At 37.6% G+C, this 16,514-nt stretch overlaps 1 protein-coding gene across 2 annotated transcripts; it reads right to left on the minus strand.

The window, feature by feature from the left end:
- Positions 1 to 276: 276 nt before the first annotated feature.
- On the minus strand, positions 277 to 14,776 carry Msmo1 (methylsterol monooxygenase 1). 2 transcript variants are annotated; one of them, XM_027926961.2, is made up of 7 exons: positions 14,689 to 14,770; positions 11,422 to 11,515; positions 10,182 to 10,467; positions 6,096 to 6,244; positions 4,626 to 4,752; positions 2,761 to 2,915; positions 277 to 1,422 (listed from the first exon to the last, which is right to left on the minus strand). In XM_027926961.2, the coding sequence occupies exons 3-7, from the start codon at positions 10,434 to 10,436 to the stop codon at positions 1,230 to 1,232; spliced, it is 879 nt and encodes a 292-aa protein (XP_027782762.1). In that variant the 5' UTR covers positions 10,437 to 10,467; positions 11,422 to 11,515; positions 14,689 to 14,770; the 3' UTR covers positions 277 to 1,229. The 2 variants fall into 2 exon arrangements, with proteins under 2 accessions (XP_027782762.1, XP_027782763.1); XM_027926962.2 differs by lacking the exon at positions 11,422 to 11,515 and having other exon boundaries at positions 14,689 to 14,776.
- Between the last annotated feature and the right edge of the window lie 1,738 nt (positions 14,777 to 16,514).

Consider the following 16,514-nt stretch of genomic DNA (forward strand, 5'->3'; position numbering starts at 1 on the left):
TGACCATAGTTTAAAAACAGTAACTATAACCACCACCATATACTAAGAATTTCCAACTCTCCATTTGATACATGAGAATCTAGAATCTTGAGATTTTTATCAGTCCTAGAAAGTTTAGCTTCATTCATCCACCTGCATGAAAAACATGCATTTTCTAAGCATAACGGACTTCATTATCTGCTACTTTACTAGGTCAATGGAATTTCCCACAATAGAGAGATAATCCTGATAAACACACTTTGAAACTGTCAGGAAACAGTGAGGCACTTCAGAAAATAGAACTAAGTCCTTTTATTATGAAACAATAATTTAATGACTTCTGTACTTTTCCTTATAATAAAAGTTGACAGTTAATGTTCAAAACTGGAAACCAGATAATCAAACCAGATAATCAGACAAGAATCACATTTATTTCAATAGCTCAAAGTGCAAATACAGCAAGTCAGTTCACAAAATTTCAAAGATACATCCTTAATGAAAACTTGATAAACAAAAATGAAAGGTTAAATAACAGAAATAAAGCTCCTTAATATTTTTTTAAAATTTCAAGTTTTCAAAAAACTTTAGACCAAAATATTTCACTTATATCTGAAGTCAGAAATACTATTTATAGATGCTTATGCCGCATTGCAATAAATAATGACTCTTCAGAGAAGGATTCACCCCAGACTCGTCAGTTCCAAATGAGAGTAGAAGGTGTTGATGTTGGCCATTTCTGATTTGGCAGGATCCATCACTCACTGTTATCAGCTGATGTGGGTTTAATTCATGATATTTCAATTTTAGGCAAAAATCTATAATAAAGGTTTCAAGTTAAATATAAGGCCAGGACCATTATTAAAAATTTTCTAAAATGACAAATATCTAAAAGACCTAAAGACCCAAAGACCAATGTCAACTTCAGGCCTCTGGTATTACCAGGGAAAGGTGAGGGGTAGGGGAGTATATTTCTTCCATCACTGAAAACTTTTTTGTAAGGTTAACAACACGGCCTTTAAAACTTCCTCATGAAAATTATACTCAAATATATATTTATTTATTCCTACATATACAGAACTTGTATGTAAAAGTAGAAAAAGTTCCCACTAGGAAGATAATTAAAGGTTGTTAATGTTGTTGTATCATTTAGCAGCCAAGACACATGCTTATTTCTGCTCCCCAGAAGCAATGTTAGCTACCAGTTTCAATTCAGGAAAAAGTGAATCTTCAGGGATGTGTACAAGAGATATTTATTCAGTCTTTTTCCCCATCTTCTTCTTTTCATAATAGGCATGAAACTGAGAGTCTGTTCCAAAAATCCTATCCCACCACGTAAATGTTGAAGCATAATTTCCAACAAAGTTCATGTGGTGGAAATCGTGATGCCGAGAACCAGCGTAGAAAGGGATGAGGTTTAAAGGGTTCAGAGGAATATCATAACCACTGAAACAAAATGACAAAGATTGTTAAGGAAAAAGAAACACCTCGAAAAAACTGACATTTTCATCAAGTCATGTGCTCATTAACTAATTCAAGGAACATTACACTTTGCCTACATCATTTAATTTGTGACATGTTTGCAAAGACTGAATGGAAAAAGGTGCATGTTTTAGAAACCACTTGAAGAAACTTAAAAACAAAAAAAGCAAAAAGCTTAAGGGATGGGGACATAGTTCAGTGGCAAAGCACTTCCTAGCATGCATGAGGTCCTTGGAGTCTATCCTCAGCACCATTAAAAAAAAAAAAAGAAAAACAACAATCTATGAAAATTCTATATTATACATCAGAGGATGAAAGAGAGGAGTTATAAAGCCCATACCACTATGCATTTTTTAGGAAAAGTTACATGAAATTAACATCAAGTATCAAAGCACCTTCTTTGGATTTCTGAGTCAGTTGAAATTAAATGTGCCACAATTAATTAAAATACTAGTGTGCTGTTCTAAAGAACATAAATGATTGGACGAACATAAATGATTTCAAAAAGAGCCCCCTTTATATGATGGTCTTATAGCATCCTCCTTTATTTAACACCACATATCCAAAATGGGATATCTATAGTCATACTAGTCTGACTCACCCCAAACTCTCCCTCCCTTTAGGAGGCTGAAGAGCAGGAAGGAGACAGGAGTAAAAGAATAAAAAAAAGAATGACAGGGATATTGGTAATCATTTTTCTACTGGAAGATATTCTCTGCCTAGGTCTGGAAGCATTAATTTTGCCACTTGAGTCATTCAAAAACAATTCTCAGGATCTGATATTCTGCATTCCCTGTTTTAGTTCAAAGTCCCAAGTCAAAATGCAATGAGCATGATTTTAAAGTAATGAAAAATTAGGATATTAAGCATTTAAAATGACATTCAATATGAAAAATTTATCACGTCTTCCTCAGAAAGGAAGCATCCAAATATGTCTATGCTACAAGCAGGACTCTCATCTTATGCTTTCATCAGTGCTGAGGAGCAGAGGATAGAAACAGCTTTATTCAGTGAAAGGTAAAGGTTTCAGTATATTTATTCAAATCAGAGTTAGATTTAGGTTTAATATAGAAGGATATAGAAATTGATGGTCTTATTTACTTTGCCTAAATAATACACTACCACTATACTATAAAAACAATAACATTGGGATATAAAAACATCTCAATTACTTGAACTTTTATCTCGTGATTATGTTCTTAAAAGATCAACTTCTATTAGTCTACTTAGAAATAAAGATAATCTTATCACTGTGAAAATAAATATATTTAACATCTTTTGCCCAAAGAAACCACAACTCACCTATGGACATCAATGGTTTCTATCAAGCGAATGGTCACCCATGCCCAAAGAAGAATCACATGATCACACAAAAGCACGATTCCAATGAAAAATCCAGTTCCAAGAATTAAGGTTTCCAGAGGATGTGCATATTCAGCTTCCATTCCAAATGGAGCCTAAACAAATAGTGCACAAATTCATTAATACATTGTGATGGACAACTTCACGTGTCAACTTGGCTAGGCTATAATGCTCATTGTGTGGTCTAATACCACTTAGTTTTTGCTGTTATGATTTTGCTATGTGAAGGTATTATTTAGATGTGGTTAATACTGAAATCAACAGACTTTGAGTAAAGGATATTACTCTCTATAATGAAAACAGGCTTCATCCAATCAGCTGAAAGCCTTAGGAGCTAAGGTTGGCTTCCTGGGCAAGAAGGAATTCTCAGGAGTGTAATACAGAAACCCTGTTTGGGTTTCCAGCTTCTTGCTCTGTGGAATTTGAACCCAAAATTGTAACATCAATTCTTACCTGAATTTCCAGCCTATAACCTTGCCCTGCCAAGATTTCAGACTTGCCAGGGACCAACAATGCCACAAGCCAATTCCTTAAAATAAATCTTTCTGCATGCATATGTATATGTAATTGATTTCACTCCCTTACTAACACATTTATTCTATTTATTCATAGTTTTATAAAATTACATTGTTTCTATACGTAATAATGACATCTATCAACAAATATAAACAATGGTAGTTCTCAATAATAAGCTTCTTTTTGTTCCTACCAATCAAAAGGTGTAGGGATATAAAAATCTTTAAAACTGTCTTTAATGGTTTAAGATAATAGCATTAAACAACTGACTATGAACTTTTTTTTTTTTTTGTAGTAGGGATTAAACCCTGTGGCACTCTAGCATGGACAGGGTCTTGCTGAGTTGCTGAGACTGGTCTCGAACTTATGATCCTCCTATCTCAGTCTCCAAGTGGCTGGGATTACAAGTATGTGCCACCCTACCTGGACTCTAAGTTTTTATTTATGAATTTGTATTTATTCTGCCAAGAAAGGGATGCCTGATTTAGCACACCATGTACCCTCCTCACCCACTGTTTCATTTTTTAAGATTTCAGTTATCCTAGGTCAACCACTTTTCAAAAATATGAATTGTTTATTTCTGGAATTTTCCATTTCATAAGTTCTTAAAATTGTGCACCACTCTGAGTAGTGTGATGAAATAAATGTTGGTTCATTCCTTCTAAGACTTGAATTATCCCTTTGTCCAATATATCCCATACATTTTTCCATGTATGCATGACTTAAAGGTTAGTCACTTAGTAATTGCTTCAGTACTTAGTATAGTATCCCATCTATGGCATCCTCTGGGGCTCTTGGAATGCACCCTATGGATGAGGAGAGACCACTATAATCCAATTGTACAGTTATTGCAAAGCAGTTTGGATTTTTTTTAACTGTTTCTGTTAGAATCAGCTCTGTGATTAAAATTATGTGAAAACTAAGTCAATAATTGTTTTAGAAGTTTAAACATTAAAGATTTATTACCTGGGGGTCTCATTTAAATGACCCTACCATTACTACAGCCATTATCAAATTGCTAGGTATCTGTGTCAATATAGCATTCAGGGAATGAGATAAAAATCTGAACTTTTTCCTATAATGTTTTTCCGTAAGGTCTCAATTTACCATGAAATTAAGAAACTGAAGAAAATTTTTAAAATTGCTTGTGTATGTGTGCTATGTTCTTAATAATGATGATGAAAGAAAAGGAACTAAAACATCAACAACAAGTTTTTGAAATGTTCAGGCAATAAAAGTAGACATTTTGTCTTTAATAGAAAAAAGCATTAAATATGATTCTAACATACCTGAAACTCATGATGAATTTTATGAATATATTTATATATTCTTTTATGGTGTAAAAGTCTATGCAGGAAATAGTGCCAAGTATCCTCAATGACTGCACAGCCAAAGCATCTTGCCAAAAGCATACACCTTTGGGATGAAAATATTGTAATATTATGAATATGAAACACCTCAAACAACCCAGACTTTTACTTGGAATCACTATTTGAGATATTATTAAAAACCAAATACCCAGCTACCAGTTTGACCTAATTGTATACATATTAATCAACAAATTCTCAAAACTGCTAGGTACAGCTATATGATATAACCTGAAGTAAAGTTCAAGACCACTAGTCAGGCTCAGAGGCACATGCCTATAATCCCAGTTACTCAAGGCTGAGACAGGAGGATTCCAAGTGCAAGGCCAGCACAGCAACTTAATAAGACCCTATGAAATTTAGAACCTGTTTCAAAATAAGAAATAATAAGAAATTAAAAAGGGTGGGAAATGTAGGAAAGCATCCCTAGTTGGGGTGCACTTGTAATCCCACAGGTGGGATTTGTGAGGGTGAGGCAGGAGGATTCTGAATTCAAGGCCAGCCTGAACAACATAACAAGAGCCTATTTCAAAATTAAAAAAAAAAAATTAAATTCAGATTAATAATAGTAAAATCACCTTTCCAACCAAAAAACATAATTGAAATGAAATGGTAAAAAATAATTTATAATACACATGCACAATACTTAGGACTTCTTTTATATGATGAATACCCATGAATGTAGAAAAAACATAGTAATCCCTCAGTATCTGCAGGAAAACTGGGTCCAGTACACCCCACAGATACCACAATCCACAGGTGCTCAACCTACTTACGTAAAATGATGCATATCCTCCATCATTTAATTCATCTCTAGATTACTTATGATACCTAATCTAAATAATTGCCATACTGTATTATTTAGTGAATGAGAAGTGTTCAGTAAAGGTAATATTCTTCTTTTTAAAAATATTTTGCATCTGCAGCTTGTTGAATACATATTCTCCCATCTTCCATTGATTTTTATACTTATATGTATGTGCCATTTCTTAGGATAAGCATGTGTATCTGTACACAATTATATAAAGGCTGCCACAGAAACTTGTAATGCCTGAAACTTACCTTTCAATAAAATATTACATTAAAATACAGAAAACCTAGGAATCCTTTAAGTTTCTGCAAGAGTTTATTTTTCTTTTTTTTAATACCTGTATTATTTATTTACTTATTTTCATGTGGGGCTGAGGATTGAACCCAGTGCCTCACACATGCTTAGGCAAGTGCTCTACCACTAATCCACAAACCCAATAAAAAGATGCTCAATCGTTTACTTTCCTAATACTTATTTACTTCCAATATTTAGAAGAAACAAATAAAGATTAAATATTAAGCATAATTTAATTGGATAATAAGCCAGAATTGAGTACAAATATCAAATTTTTATGGACATACCATCTTGGCATTCTTTCCCAATCATAAGGAATATTGAAATATTCTGTAAAATAATAGGTTCCACAAATCAAAGGCAGTTGGATACAAAAGTGATTAAAAAGAAGTACTTTAAAGCATTTCCATTGGTTTTCCAATGTTTCTGGTTTATCCTAAAGAGAAAAATCACAATATTTAATATTAGTCTCTTTAATATTTTCAACAGACCTTAATTCTATCTTAGTTATGAGAATTTTATGTTATAGTAGCTAAGACTCTGGAATGACAACATCCTTTCTTCTAAGTTCTTGACAATTACTATCGCTACTTTAAACAGGTAAAAAATAATTGTTAATAGTTATACTGATCTGAAACAAACCAAAGGAGTACTGCAGAATGAATTAATTCTCCAGTCTGCTGCCAAGATATCATGCAGTTATTCTTGCCAGAAGTTTCAAAGAAATAAGTTATGCTAGGATTACAGCTGGGTGACCCCAACTGATGCAACTGTACACACAACATCAGAAGCTTTATTACTCAGGCAAACTGATGCGCCCAGCATCTGGCAGTATTCATCCCAAGATATAAATACATTTTGTTCACATACAATGGCAGAATTATATTCAACTTTGAGTTGGAAGAACTTCAGAGATGTTCCCTGAAGATGAAGTTCACAGCTTTAAGTAAAGATGAAAAGAGAGATCAATGTAATGAGATGTTCAGAAAAACTCATAAGGATCCAACTTGCTTAGCAAATCATTATCAAAAACACTAAATCTATTAATTTAAAGGGCTGCTTGAGAAAAAGTACTTTTGGTTTTATAAAAAATGGTGATAACAAATATTAGTTATCAGTAGTACTGCTTTAAACATTCATACTTAAAAAAATCTGGGCTGGGGATATAGCTCAGTAGAATGCTTGTTTCACATCACAAGGGTTCAATCCCCAGCACCACAAAAAAAAAAAAAAAGAAAGAAAAATTAAGAAATCTGCCAATAAAAATTTAACCACAATGTCCTCACAATATCCAAAATATGGGTACTACTGCTCATCAGAATCCCAAAAGAGGTCAACCATCTTGACCAGGACTACACAGTTATTAGCAACAGAAATCTAGGTTCTTGATCCAGTTGTTTTTGAAATTCTTAAGCTATCTTCCCAACAAAAGAGAAATCTTTATCTAAGATCTAATCCAGAGACCTGGGCTCTAATACCAGATTGCCACTAACCAATTAACTAACCTGGGATGCTCACTTCCTCAACAATAAATGTGGAGATTATACAAAATAATTTACAATTGTATTTCTACTCTGAGCTTTATTTGGCCCCATTGCTCTAAAACTTCAGTCTGTGATTGAGGACAAAATAAACTGAAGATTCGGGATTGGGGTGGCGAAGGTGCTTCTAATTTCCTAGATAGAAGCTGATGCACAGGTAGCTATAAAAACTAAAAAGTTTAATCAATGATAGTAAATAAAACCATAATGCTTATACTGTTTAGTTTATATTAATTAGAAAGATCATTAACAATAAAAAAATTCAAGCCTACTGCAATATCAAAGATTACTATATTTTACTTTAAAATATTGCTTTTTCTATTTTTGTCAAGAAGATATCTCTTAACTGTACCCTAATAAGGAGGAATACCTTCTTTAGGGCCACAGATTTCAGAAGTTTTTAGCACATATATCTTTGAGAAAAATTTTTGGAGAATTATAACAATGTATGATTTTCTAAAAGAAAGAGATCCTACAAGGCCTACTTCACTTTTTCATTCCCATAATATTTCTTTCTAACTAGCAAACACATGTGTTAACTGTCAAGTTGTCTACTCCTTTGGAAAGCAGAAAGTATTTAGTACTACTTCATTACCAATTAGCAGCTTCTGTTGGGGGGGGGGGGCAATTTTAAAAAGAAAAATATTCTATCTTAGAATTTATACAGCACTGGGAAATCTTCTTGTAACTTCAATGCTAATCAGAATATTTGCTTTCAAAATGCAAAATCTGCCAGGTGTGGTGATTCCCAGCTACTCAGGAAGCTATGGCAAGAGAATCACAAGTTTAAGGTCAGCCTTAGCAATTTAGTAAGACCTTTTCTCAAAAAATAAATAACAAGGGATAGTGATGTAGCTCAACGGTACAGCACCTCTGGGTTCAATACCCCATACCAAAAAAATAAATAAATAAATAAAAAGAAGTCTGTATAAACCTACACTGACTTTTTGGGATATATTTTGTTGTTGTTGTAAACAACCCTCTACTGTGATAAAACCCCTAACACGTGGTTTTATATTGCGAAAACTTGTGCTGATTTGACATTACTCTTTTAGTACTAGGTAAAAAGGAGGATGTGCTAAGCAATGCTTGTAGCCAGACTAGTCAGTCTTTTAATCTGTTTATAAAGAACTAGTTGTACCTAACTTGATCACTACTTGCTCTTTCTTCTCCACATATCATTTTAATGCTATTCACATACCCAGGACTGAAAAAGTTTTGTTTTCTCTGTTAAGATTACTTCCTCTGATCAATGAGTCAACTGCAGAGGCCAACAAGGAAAGAATAGGATGCTTCTACCTGCCCAGCCATACAGTGAATCAGCCCTATAAATAAATCCATGGATGACCTGCCAGCAGCCAGAATCACCCCCAGATTCATCAGACCTTAAGACAAATAAAGTAAATTCCACCTTTCATAGAAGGCATCTTTATTAAAAGTACCTTGGAACTTATGTGACCTTCAATGAGGCTGATAGAACATTCTCCTTTGGGCCATATCCCTTTTAATTTCCTTCATCTTTTCCCTGACTCCCCTGCATTATCCCAAGAGATAAAAAGTGGCTCACTAGGAGATGTGATGAAGTCAACAGACTGATGACACAAAATGCATACACTCAGCGAATGCAAATTGCTCTCCACGGATGAACACCCTCATGTGTCTACTTCATACCAAGACTATGTGCCCTCGGGTTTTAGTTAGATGTGACTTTTTAGGGCAACGAACAGTGGCATCAAAAACTATCATTGCACCAGGCACGGTGGCATACGCCTTGAATCCTAGCAACTTGGGAGGCTGAGGCAGGAGGATGAGTTCAAAGCCAGCCTCAGCAAAAGTGAGGTGCTGAGCAACTCAGTGAGACCCTGTCTCTAAATAAAATACAAAATAGGGCTGGGGATGTGGCTCAGTAGTTGAGTGCCCCTGAGTTCAATCCCTGGCACCTCCCCACAAAACAACAACAACAAAAAACTATCATTGCTTTACCAAGTACCGATAAATCCTTTCTCTCTCTACGCTTGTGCAAATTCTTTACAGCCTATGCATTAGTACAGCTTATTCTATTCATTTTGCCTAGAATTGAAAAGAGGCACTGTGTATGTCTCACCACCTAGCCATCTACACAGTGTACTTTCTAGAGACACTGAGCACCCTGAAGCAAACACTATAACCTGGGATCACCCCCTTACCTGAGATGATTTAAATATTTAGGGAGTGAAACAAAACTTCCAATAGCCCTGATAAAGGTTTTTGCATGTAAATACATACTTAAGATTGGTTGGGACATCAGAGTTTGGGGTGAACTGTGAGGTAATACTATCAAATGCCTATACCTTTTCTTTTCTAGTGTGTGTGTTTTATACAAACTAAGTACACACTCTACCACTGAGCTACACTCCTAGCTGTCCAGCCAGTTTAAACATGAAACGTTAGAAGCCCAAATTAGACAAATATCCCATCTACTTAAAGCCCAATTTAATAAGCAATTCCCGAAATATTATCAATAATGATCTAAGGCAGTGATAGCCAATATACAGTATCAACTAACAATGTGACTACTGAATACTTTAAATTGAGATGGGTTAAAATAAGTGCAAAGTACATGCTGAATTTCAAAACTCATGAAATAGCAACATATTTGTTAAACATATTTTTATTTTGATTGCTTGGTGAGATGATAATTTAGATTTATTGGATTAAAAATTCTAATTACATATGTGGCTTCACTATATTTCTACTGGATAGTACTGATTCAGAGTTTTTCAAAACAAAACTATATTCACATTAATAATATTCACCAATACTAATTATAATACTTTAGTCCATCATACTTACCTTTTGAATTTTGTACTTTCTCATGTAAGGTATAAATTGAAATAAAAATCCAGGTAAGCAGAACAAGAAATAAAGGGCTTCATGAACTATAAGGGATCCCCATGTTGCAATCTGGAACTTTGTATAATTATTCAACATGTAGTTCCAAGCATTTTTAAATGGTTCTTGTAGAGGATTCTCAGGTAAAAGTGAATCTACATACTCCACAGCCAGTGATGCTGAACTAAAGATGCCGACACTTTCATTTGTTGCCATTTTTCAAATCTCAGCAGGTAGCCTTACAATTCTGTAACAAGTGAACAAATAAGCTGAATAATGAAATTCTAAAAAACAGTTTTCAAAACATACTTTCTGATAGTTATACAAAGGATAATTATTAAACAAATACCAATTTCTCAGGTTCTAAACACGTGATTAAAAAAAAAAATAAAAAATCAACTGAGTTGTGCATGGTGGCACTCCTGTGCCAGTAATCCTAGCTACTTGGGAGGCTGAGGTGGTAGGGTCATAGGTTCGAGGCCAGGATGGGCAACTTAGCAGGACTCTGTCTCAAAATAAGATGTGGGGAGGGGGTTAGCATGAGCACACACCTGGCAAATATAACTACCTAAAAATTAAATTCTTCTGACTGGAGAATAAAGGTACTCATAACCAAAGTCAGAGATCAAATGACAAACTCAGAAAACTATTTCCAATATATGCTACAGGGTTACAAAGTATACTTGGGTATTTTATCTAAGCACTCTCATGCTTGTGCACAGAAATACACACAAATTTTAAAAATGTACACAAAGACACAAAGGGAACAATTTGGAGTGGTAATCTACTAAGAGAGATTATATAAAGAGAGAATGTCTCTCTTTCTAGGGGGTGGAGTGTTATGGAAGAGAAGAGGAAAATCTCACTTTCCATTTTGTACCTTCTGTACAATTTACATCTTTAAAACTGTCATGTTGTATTATATATGACAAATATTAGTTTCATAGGTTAACAACGAAAAAGAATCAGCAAGATATGGTGACACACACCTGTAATCCCAAACTAATCCCAGCTACTCTGGAGGATAAAGCCAGGAGGTGGCTGGAGCAGTACCAAGGTCCCTAGGTTTAATCCCCAGAACCACACACACATTATGACAAACCTTATTAAGAATGTCACCTTCTGAAAATGTTCACTGATGTACCTAATTTATGACAGTCCACTAAAAAAATAAATATTTTGTCAGTGCAGTGACACACACCTGAAATCCCAAGGACTTAGGAGGCTGAGGCAGGTGGATCCCAAGTTTCAGGCCAACCTTAGCAATAGCAAGACTCTCGCAACTCAGGGAGAACCTGCCTCAAAACAAAAAAATTGACAAACAAGCTGGGATTGTAGCTAAGTGGTAAAGCACTCCTGTGTTTGATCTCTAGTCCAATAATAATAATCATTTTAAAACCATGGAAAAGTTCTTAATAGTTCTTTAAATGTTTTGAACTCTGACCTCTCATTCCATTTCACATGGGAGATAAGAGAAAGCATAGCTAACTTCTTCTAGGTCTCTGAATTCACTTTCCATCCTATTCTCATCGCTTGAACTTCCTCTTCCTTGAGCCTATTCCCTCAAGTCTTCCTTTCTGGAGAAAAGCTTTCTTAACCTCTATCACCTCTCCCAGGCCACTGCTGCATTTCTCTTTTTGGACTCATAGCCTCTTGAGCTGGGCTTCAAGCTTGAACTGTTCCCCACACTGGCACTGGACTCCTGGCACTCAGCAATCCTCCCACACCAAGAATGTCTCCACTGTCCTCTGAAGTTGCATAATAAGACAATCATTCCCATCTTCATTTTTCTTGAGGTCACTGCCAAACTCCCCAATGCAGTGTGACCTTGAGCAAGTTAGGTAACCTCTCTTGAGCCCAAGTTTTATCATCTACAAAAATAAATAATAGCTCTTTCAGCAAGTCCAAGAAATAATACATGTAAAGTACTTTGCATAGGACCAGGCACATAGCAGCTACAAGAAGCTAATAATTAATGAGCACTTTCTATGTTCCAGGATCTGTGTTCTAAGAGTGCTACACACTTTATACATTTTAACTTTAATCCTTACTACATCTTCATGAAGTAGGTACTTTTGCCATCTTCACTTTGTAAATGAAAAACTGAGGTTTAGAAATCTTAAAGAACTTATACAAATGTTAAGTGGAGGCAACCCTGACTCATTATGCTATACTGTTATTTTAAATAAGAAATAACAATAAATAAAATGGACATCCTTCCTATAGTTTACTACAGGCTCCTGAACCAAGTATTCTACGTGAGCTGTCTTCATTTTCTCATTTCCCATTTACTTCCTACCAAACTGCAATCTTTCTCTTTTTTCCTTTTTACAGCACTAGGGATCAATCCCAGGGCCTCATGCATGTCAGGCAAGTGTCCTACCATTAAGCTACATTAAAAAATTTCTTAATTTTATTTAGAGACAGGGTCTCACTAAGTTGCCCGGTCTGGCCCCAAACTAGGGGATCCTCTTGCCTTAGCCTCCTGAGTAGCTGGGATTACAGGTGTGTGCCACCTTGCCCAGGTAGTTTCTATACTCAACACTACACTGAATTTATTCTAGTGAAAATCTTTAGGCTCTCCTAGCTGCCTATCCAATAAGCATTCTTTGCTGTTTATTGTACTTAACCAAACTAGAAGATTTGATACTAATTCTTTAATTTTCTCTCAGTTCTTGGGATTCACAGGTATTCACCCTATAAATATTCAGTTTGTGCTTACTAAGTGCAGTCACTGTGCTGTAGCTGCCTTCACCCAACTTCCCAAAACACAAAATCTAGTCAGGAATGCAAAGAAGTAACCACATCATGATAACATTAAGTGATAAGAATAATACAGGAGAGAATGTACAGAGTGCTCTGAAGACACAGAAGAGCAAGTAAGTTTCTAGAGAAAGGTGCTATCTCAACTGAGACATGGAACATGAGAAAGAAGTGACCAGATTATAACAGTAAGGTGGGGTGGGGAATCAAGGAGATGTTTTGAGTAGAAGGAACAGCAGATCAAAAGACCCCTCAGGAGATGAGTGTTTTCCAATTTCCCATGTGTGTGGCATAGCTTCTGAGGAAGAAGTGAAGCTGGAAAAGTTTCCAAGTGATGCCAACGATGCAAGCTTACCATGGGCAAACCATTTCCTGTTTAAAAAAGATACACTGATTGCTGCCATCTCTATTTCTAACCCTCTCCCCAAAACTCTAGGTTCTGATTACCCAAAAGACCACCAGCCATCTCCACCTAAGACAGTTCAGAGGCATTATCACACTCAACATACAAAAGTTCAGTAACTGCTTCCCCAACCCTCCCAAATGTTCTACTTCCTTAAATGCCTAACTGGGTGAATCACACCTTCACCTACTAAATCATCTCAAAGGAGCTTCTAAATCTCTCCCACCTGAGCTGCCCCCACTAATGTCCTCCAGCTCTCACCAATGTTGAGACATTGGTTCAATTAACGTTCAGGAGTTTACCCGCCATAAACAAGGGAGGGAAACAGATACTTTGCCCTCAACTGGACAAAGGCAAAAAACAGGAATTAAAGAGGAGAAAGGAAAAAAGCTTTTACAAGAATGATTTTTCTGTTTTCTCACCCTTGGGCCGCCTGCTTGACTGAAAGCTGCTCTGGAGCAGGCTGATTAGATTCTCAGGAAAAAAGAAGAAGAGACTTAGTTACTGTTGATTCTCTGAGAAACCTTCAAGTTTAGCTGTCTGCCAATGTCTGTCCTGTGGCACTTTACCTTAATGAAACCCAGGTTGCACCAACGCCCTCATATTTTGGAGATGCTCGGTCTCGGCCTCTTTAGATAGATACTGGCATTCAACACTAGGGTTAAAACACTCAAGGTTCAAGGGGCAGCTTCCCCACAGATAAAGACTAAGGCCTTTTGAGAAGCACAAGAGGCCCAGTCAGACCTCTCCGCTCTTCATCTCTCCCATTCTCACGATCCTACACTTCATATAATTTCTGAGCACTACAGGTTTTTGAGCTTCTTCCTTCCATACCCAAGGAAACAGCATTCGGTAGGGTCCTCCTAACGAACTCCTATTCATCCGTGGGTAACCTCTCAGCCGCCCTTCCAGTCCCACTAGCCGCACGGCAGACACAACACATCCTATTTCCCCTGTAGTGCTTCTCAGTTTCAAGACTCTTACAACTCCGTGCTTCAACTACCTTCTAATGTGCCCGGTCAAGAAACATGCTCCGCCCACTTCCAGCCCTCGGGAATCTGTTTTCACCTGTTCCTTTCCAATCAAGCGGCATCTACCCGCTTTCCCTGGCACCTGAGAATCCGTCACAGCGATTCCATACACTCTGCTCCTAACCCCACATCCTGCGGGCACCGGTGACCGGTCCCGCCCAGCGCGCGAATCCACAACCTGACCCCGCTCCTCTCCATCTCGCGGATCACCGGGTCTGAGCCGGCCCGCTCCCCGTTCCTCGCGCACGAGCCGCTCTCCCGGCCCCCGTACCTGGACTTTCGCGAAGAGACCGCGGGCCACAGTCGCCCGCACTCGGCCAGGTGCTGCGGCCTCTGAACCTAACTCTCCTAGCTCGGGGGTGGAGCCTAGAGGGTGAGCCTGGCTCCTCCTGTCGTTATTGGCCTGCAAGAGCTCTAGCCCCGCCTTCTCCGCACGATGATTGGTCAGTGCCGTTGCCGGCAGCGTGTGACTCGAGCCAACGAATCCCTGGCGGTTCCAGCCATTGGCTCCGCGGATGGAGTGAGGATAGTGAGATCCGGACGTCCAGCCAGTGGCCGGGTCCGCAGCGCGCCTAGAGGCGGGGAAGCGCAGAAGCGCCTGACAGCGTGAGGGGGCGGGGTCGAACTCCGCCCCGCTCGCCGCCTGGCGTTGCCTTGGCAACTGCGGTCCAGCCAAGTCCCTATCCTGCGCTAGCGCTGCCCGGAACACAGTACCAGGCCACAGTCCCGTGAAGGTTATATCATCAAAACCCAGGAAGATAATGGTACAAATGAGTTTTTTGGATGTTTTTCTTTACAGACGGTGTAGCCTTCCTCGGTCACCAGCAACAACAGCTGCTACCTTATTGGGGGCTTTCTGTTCTGAGTACATTAACATGCATCCTTTCTTAAAATGCCACGATAACTTAGTGACATAACACTACTGTGCCATTTTAGTGATCACAAAATAAGGATCAGAGGTTAGATAATGTAAGTCACAGCTAGTGACTGGATTTTATTTTTCCACCTTGTTTCCCAGCCCCAGGTATCCCTTAATAAATCCCTGAACCAAGTAGAGAATTTCAAATGCCACATAAATCCTGCAACAACCGAGATAGGTAGTCGCCATTATCCCCATGTTACAGATGAGAAAACAGGCTCAGAAAGGTTAAGAAGGTAATTCTACATCAAAGGAGATGGCAATTAACCTGGGTTCGTTGAAGCCTCGACCTAACCCAGAAAGTGAGCTGAGCATGCCCATGTGCGGGCATTGCAATTCCTTTCCAGGACAATGATGGCCCGAGGATGTGGGCTGGGGCTTAACATACTTTGTCTTCAGCTCTAGGCATATTTCATACCATTTCTTCATACTGTGTGTAGATGTTATAATACATATTTAGAGAACCAAAGCTTTTACTTAAGAAAAAGGTGCATTTAAAAATACAGATAGGGGATGGGGCTGTAGCTCAGTGGCAGAGCGCCCTTTCCCACCTGTGAGGCACTGGGTTCGACCCTCAGCACCACATAAAAATAAATAAACAAAATAAAGATATTAAAAAATACACAGATAAATATTCCCTAGTGTATATATGCCACATTTTTTTAATACATTCATCTATTGAAGGGCATCTAGGTTGCTTCCACAGTTTAGCTATTGTGAATTGTGCTGTGATATGACTGTGTCCCTGTAGTATACTGGTTTTAAGTCTTTTGGGTATAGACCAAGGAGAGGGATAGCTGGGTCAAATGGTGGTTCCATTCTCAACTTTCCAAGAAATCCCCATACTGCTTTCCATATTGGCTACACTAATTTGCAGTCCCACCAGCAGTGTGTGAATGTACCTTTTACCCCACATCCTCGCCAACACTTATTGTTTTTCTTCATAATAACTCCCATTCTGATGAGTGAGATGAAATCTTAGAGTAGTTTTGATTTGCATTTCTCTAATTGCTAGTGACGATGAACATTTTTTCATATATTTGTTGATTGATTGTACATCATCTTCTGAGAAGTGTCTGTTCAGGTCCTTGGCCCATTTATTGATTGGGTTATTTGCTTTTTGGTGCTTAGCTTTTTGAGTTCTTTATATACCTTAGAGATTAGTGCTCTAAAAGAGA

Source organism: Marmota flaviventris, chromosome 3 (assembly GCF_047511675.1).
Source record: "Marmota flaviventris isolate mMarFla1 chromosome 3, mMarFla1.hap1, whole genome shotgun sequence".
NCBI classification, from domain to species: Eukaryota; Metazoa; Chordata; class Mammalia; order Rodentia; family Sciuridae; genus Marmota; species Marmota flaviventris.

Coding starts and splice junctions, on each gene's coding strand:
- Msmo1 (XM_027926962.2), bottom strand. CDS start 10,436: ATGGCAACAAATGAAAGTGTCGGCATCTTTAGTTCAGCATCACTGGCT. Junction 4,753..6,095: donor TGGGAAAGAATGCCAAGATG/GTATGTCCATAA, acceptor TTCATCCCAAAG/GTGTATGCTTTTGGCAAGAT. Junction 1,423..2,760: donor GAAACCATTGATGTCCATAG/GTGAGTTGTGGT, acceptor ATTTTGTTTCAG/TGGTTATGATATTCCTCTGA.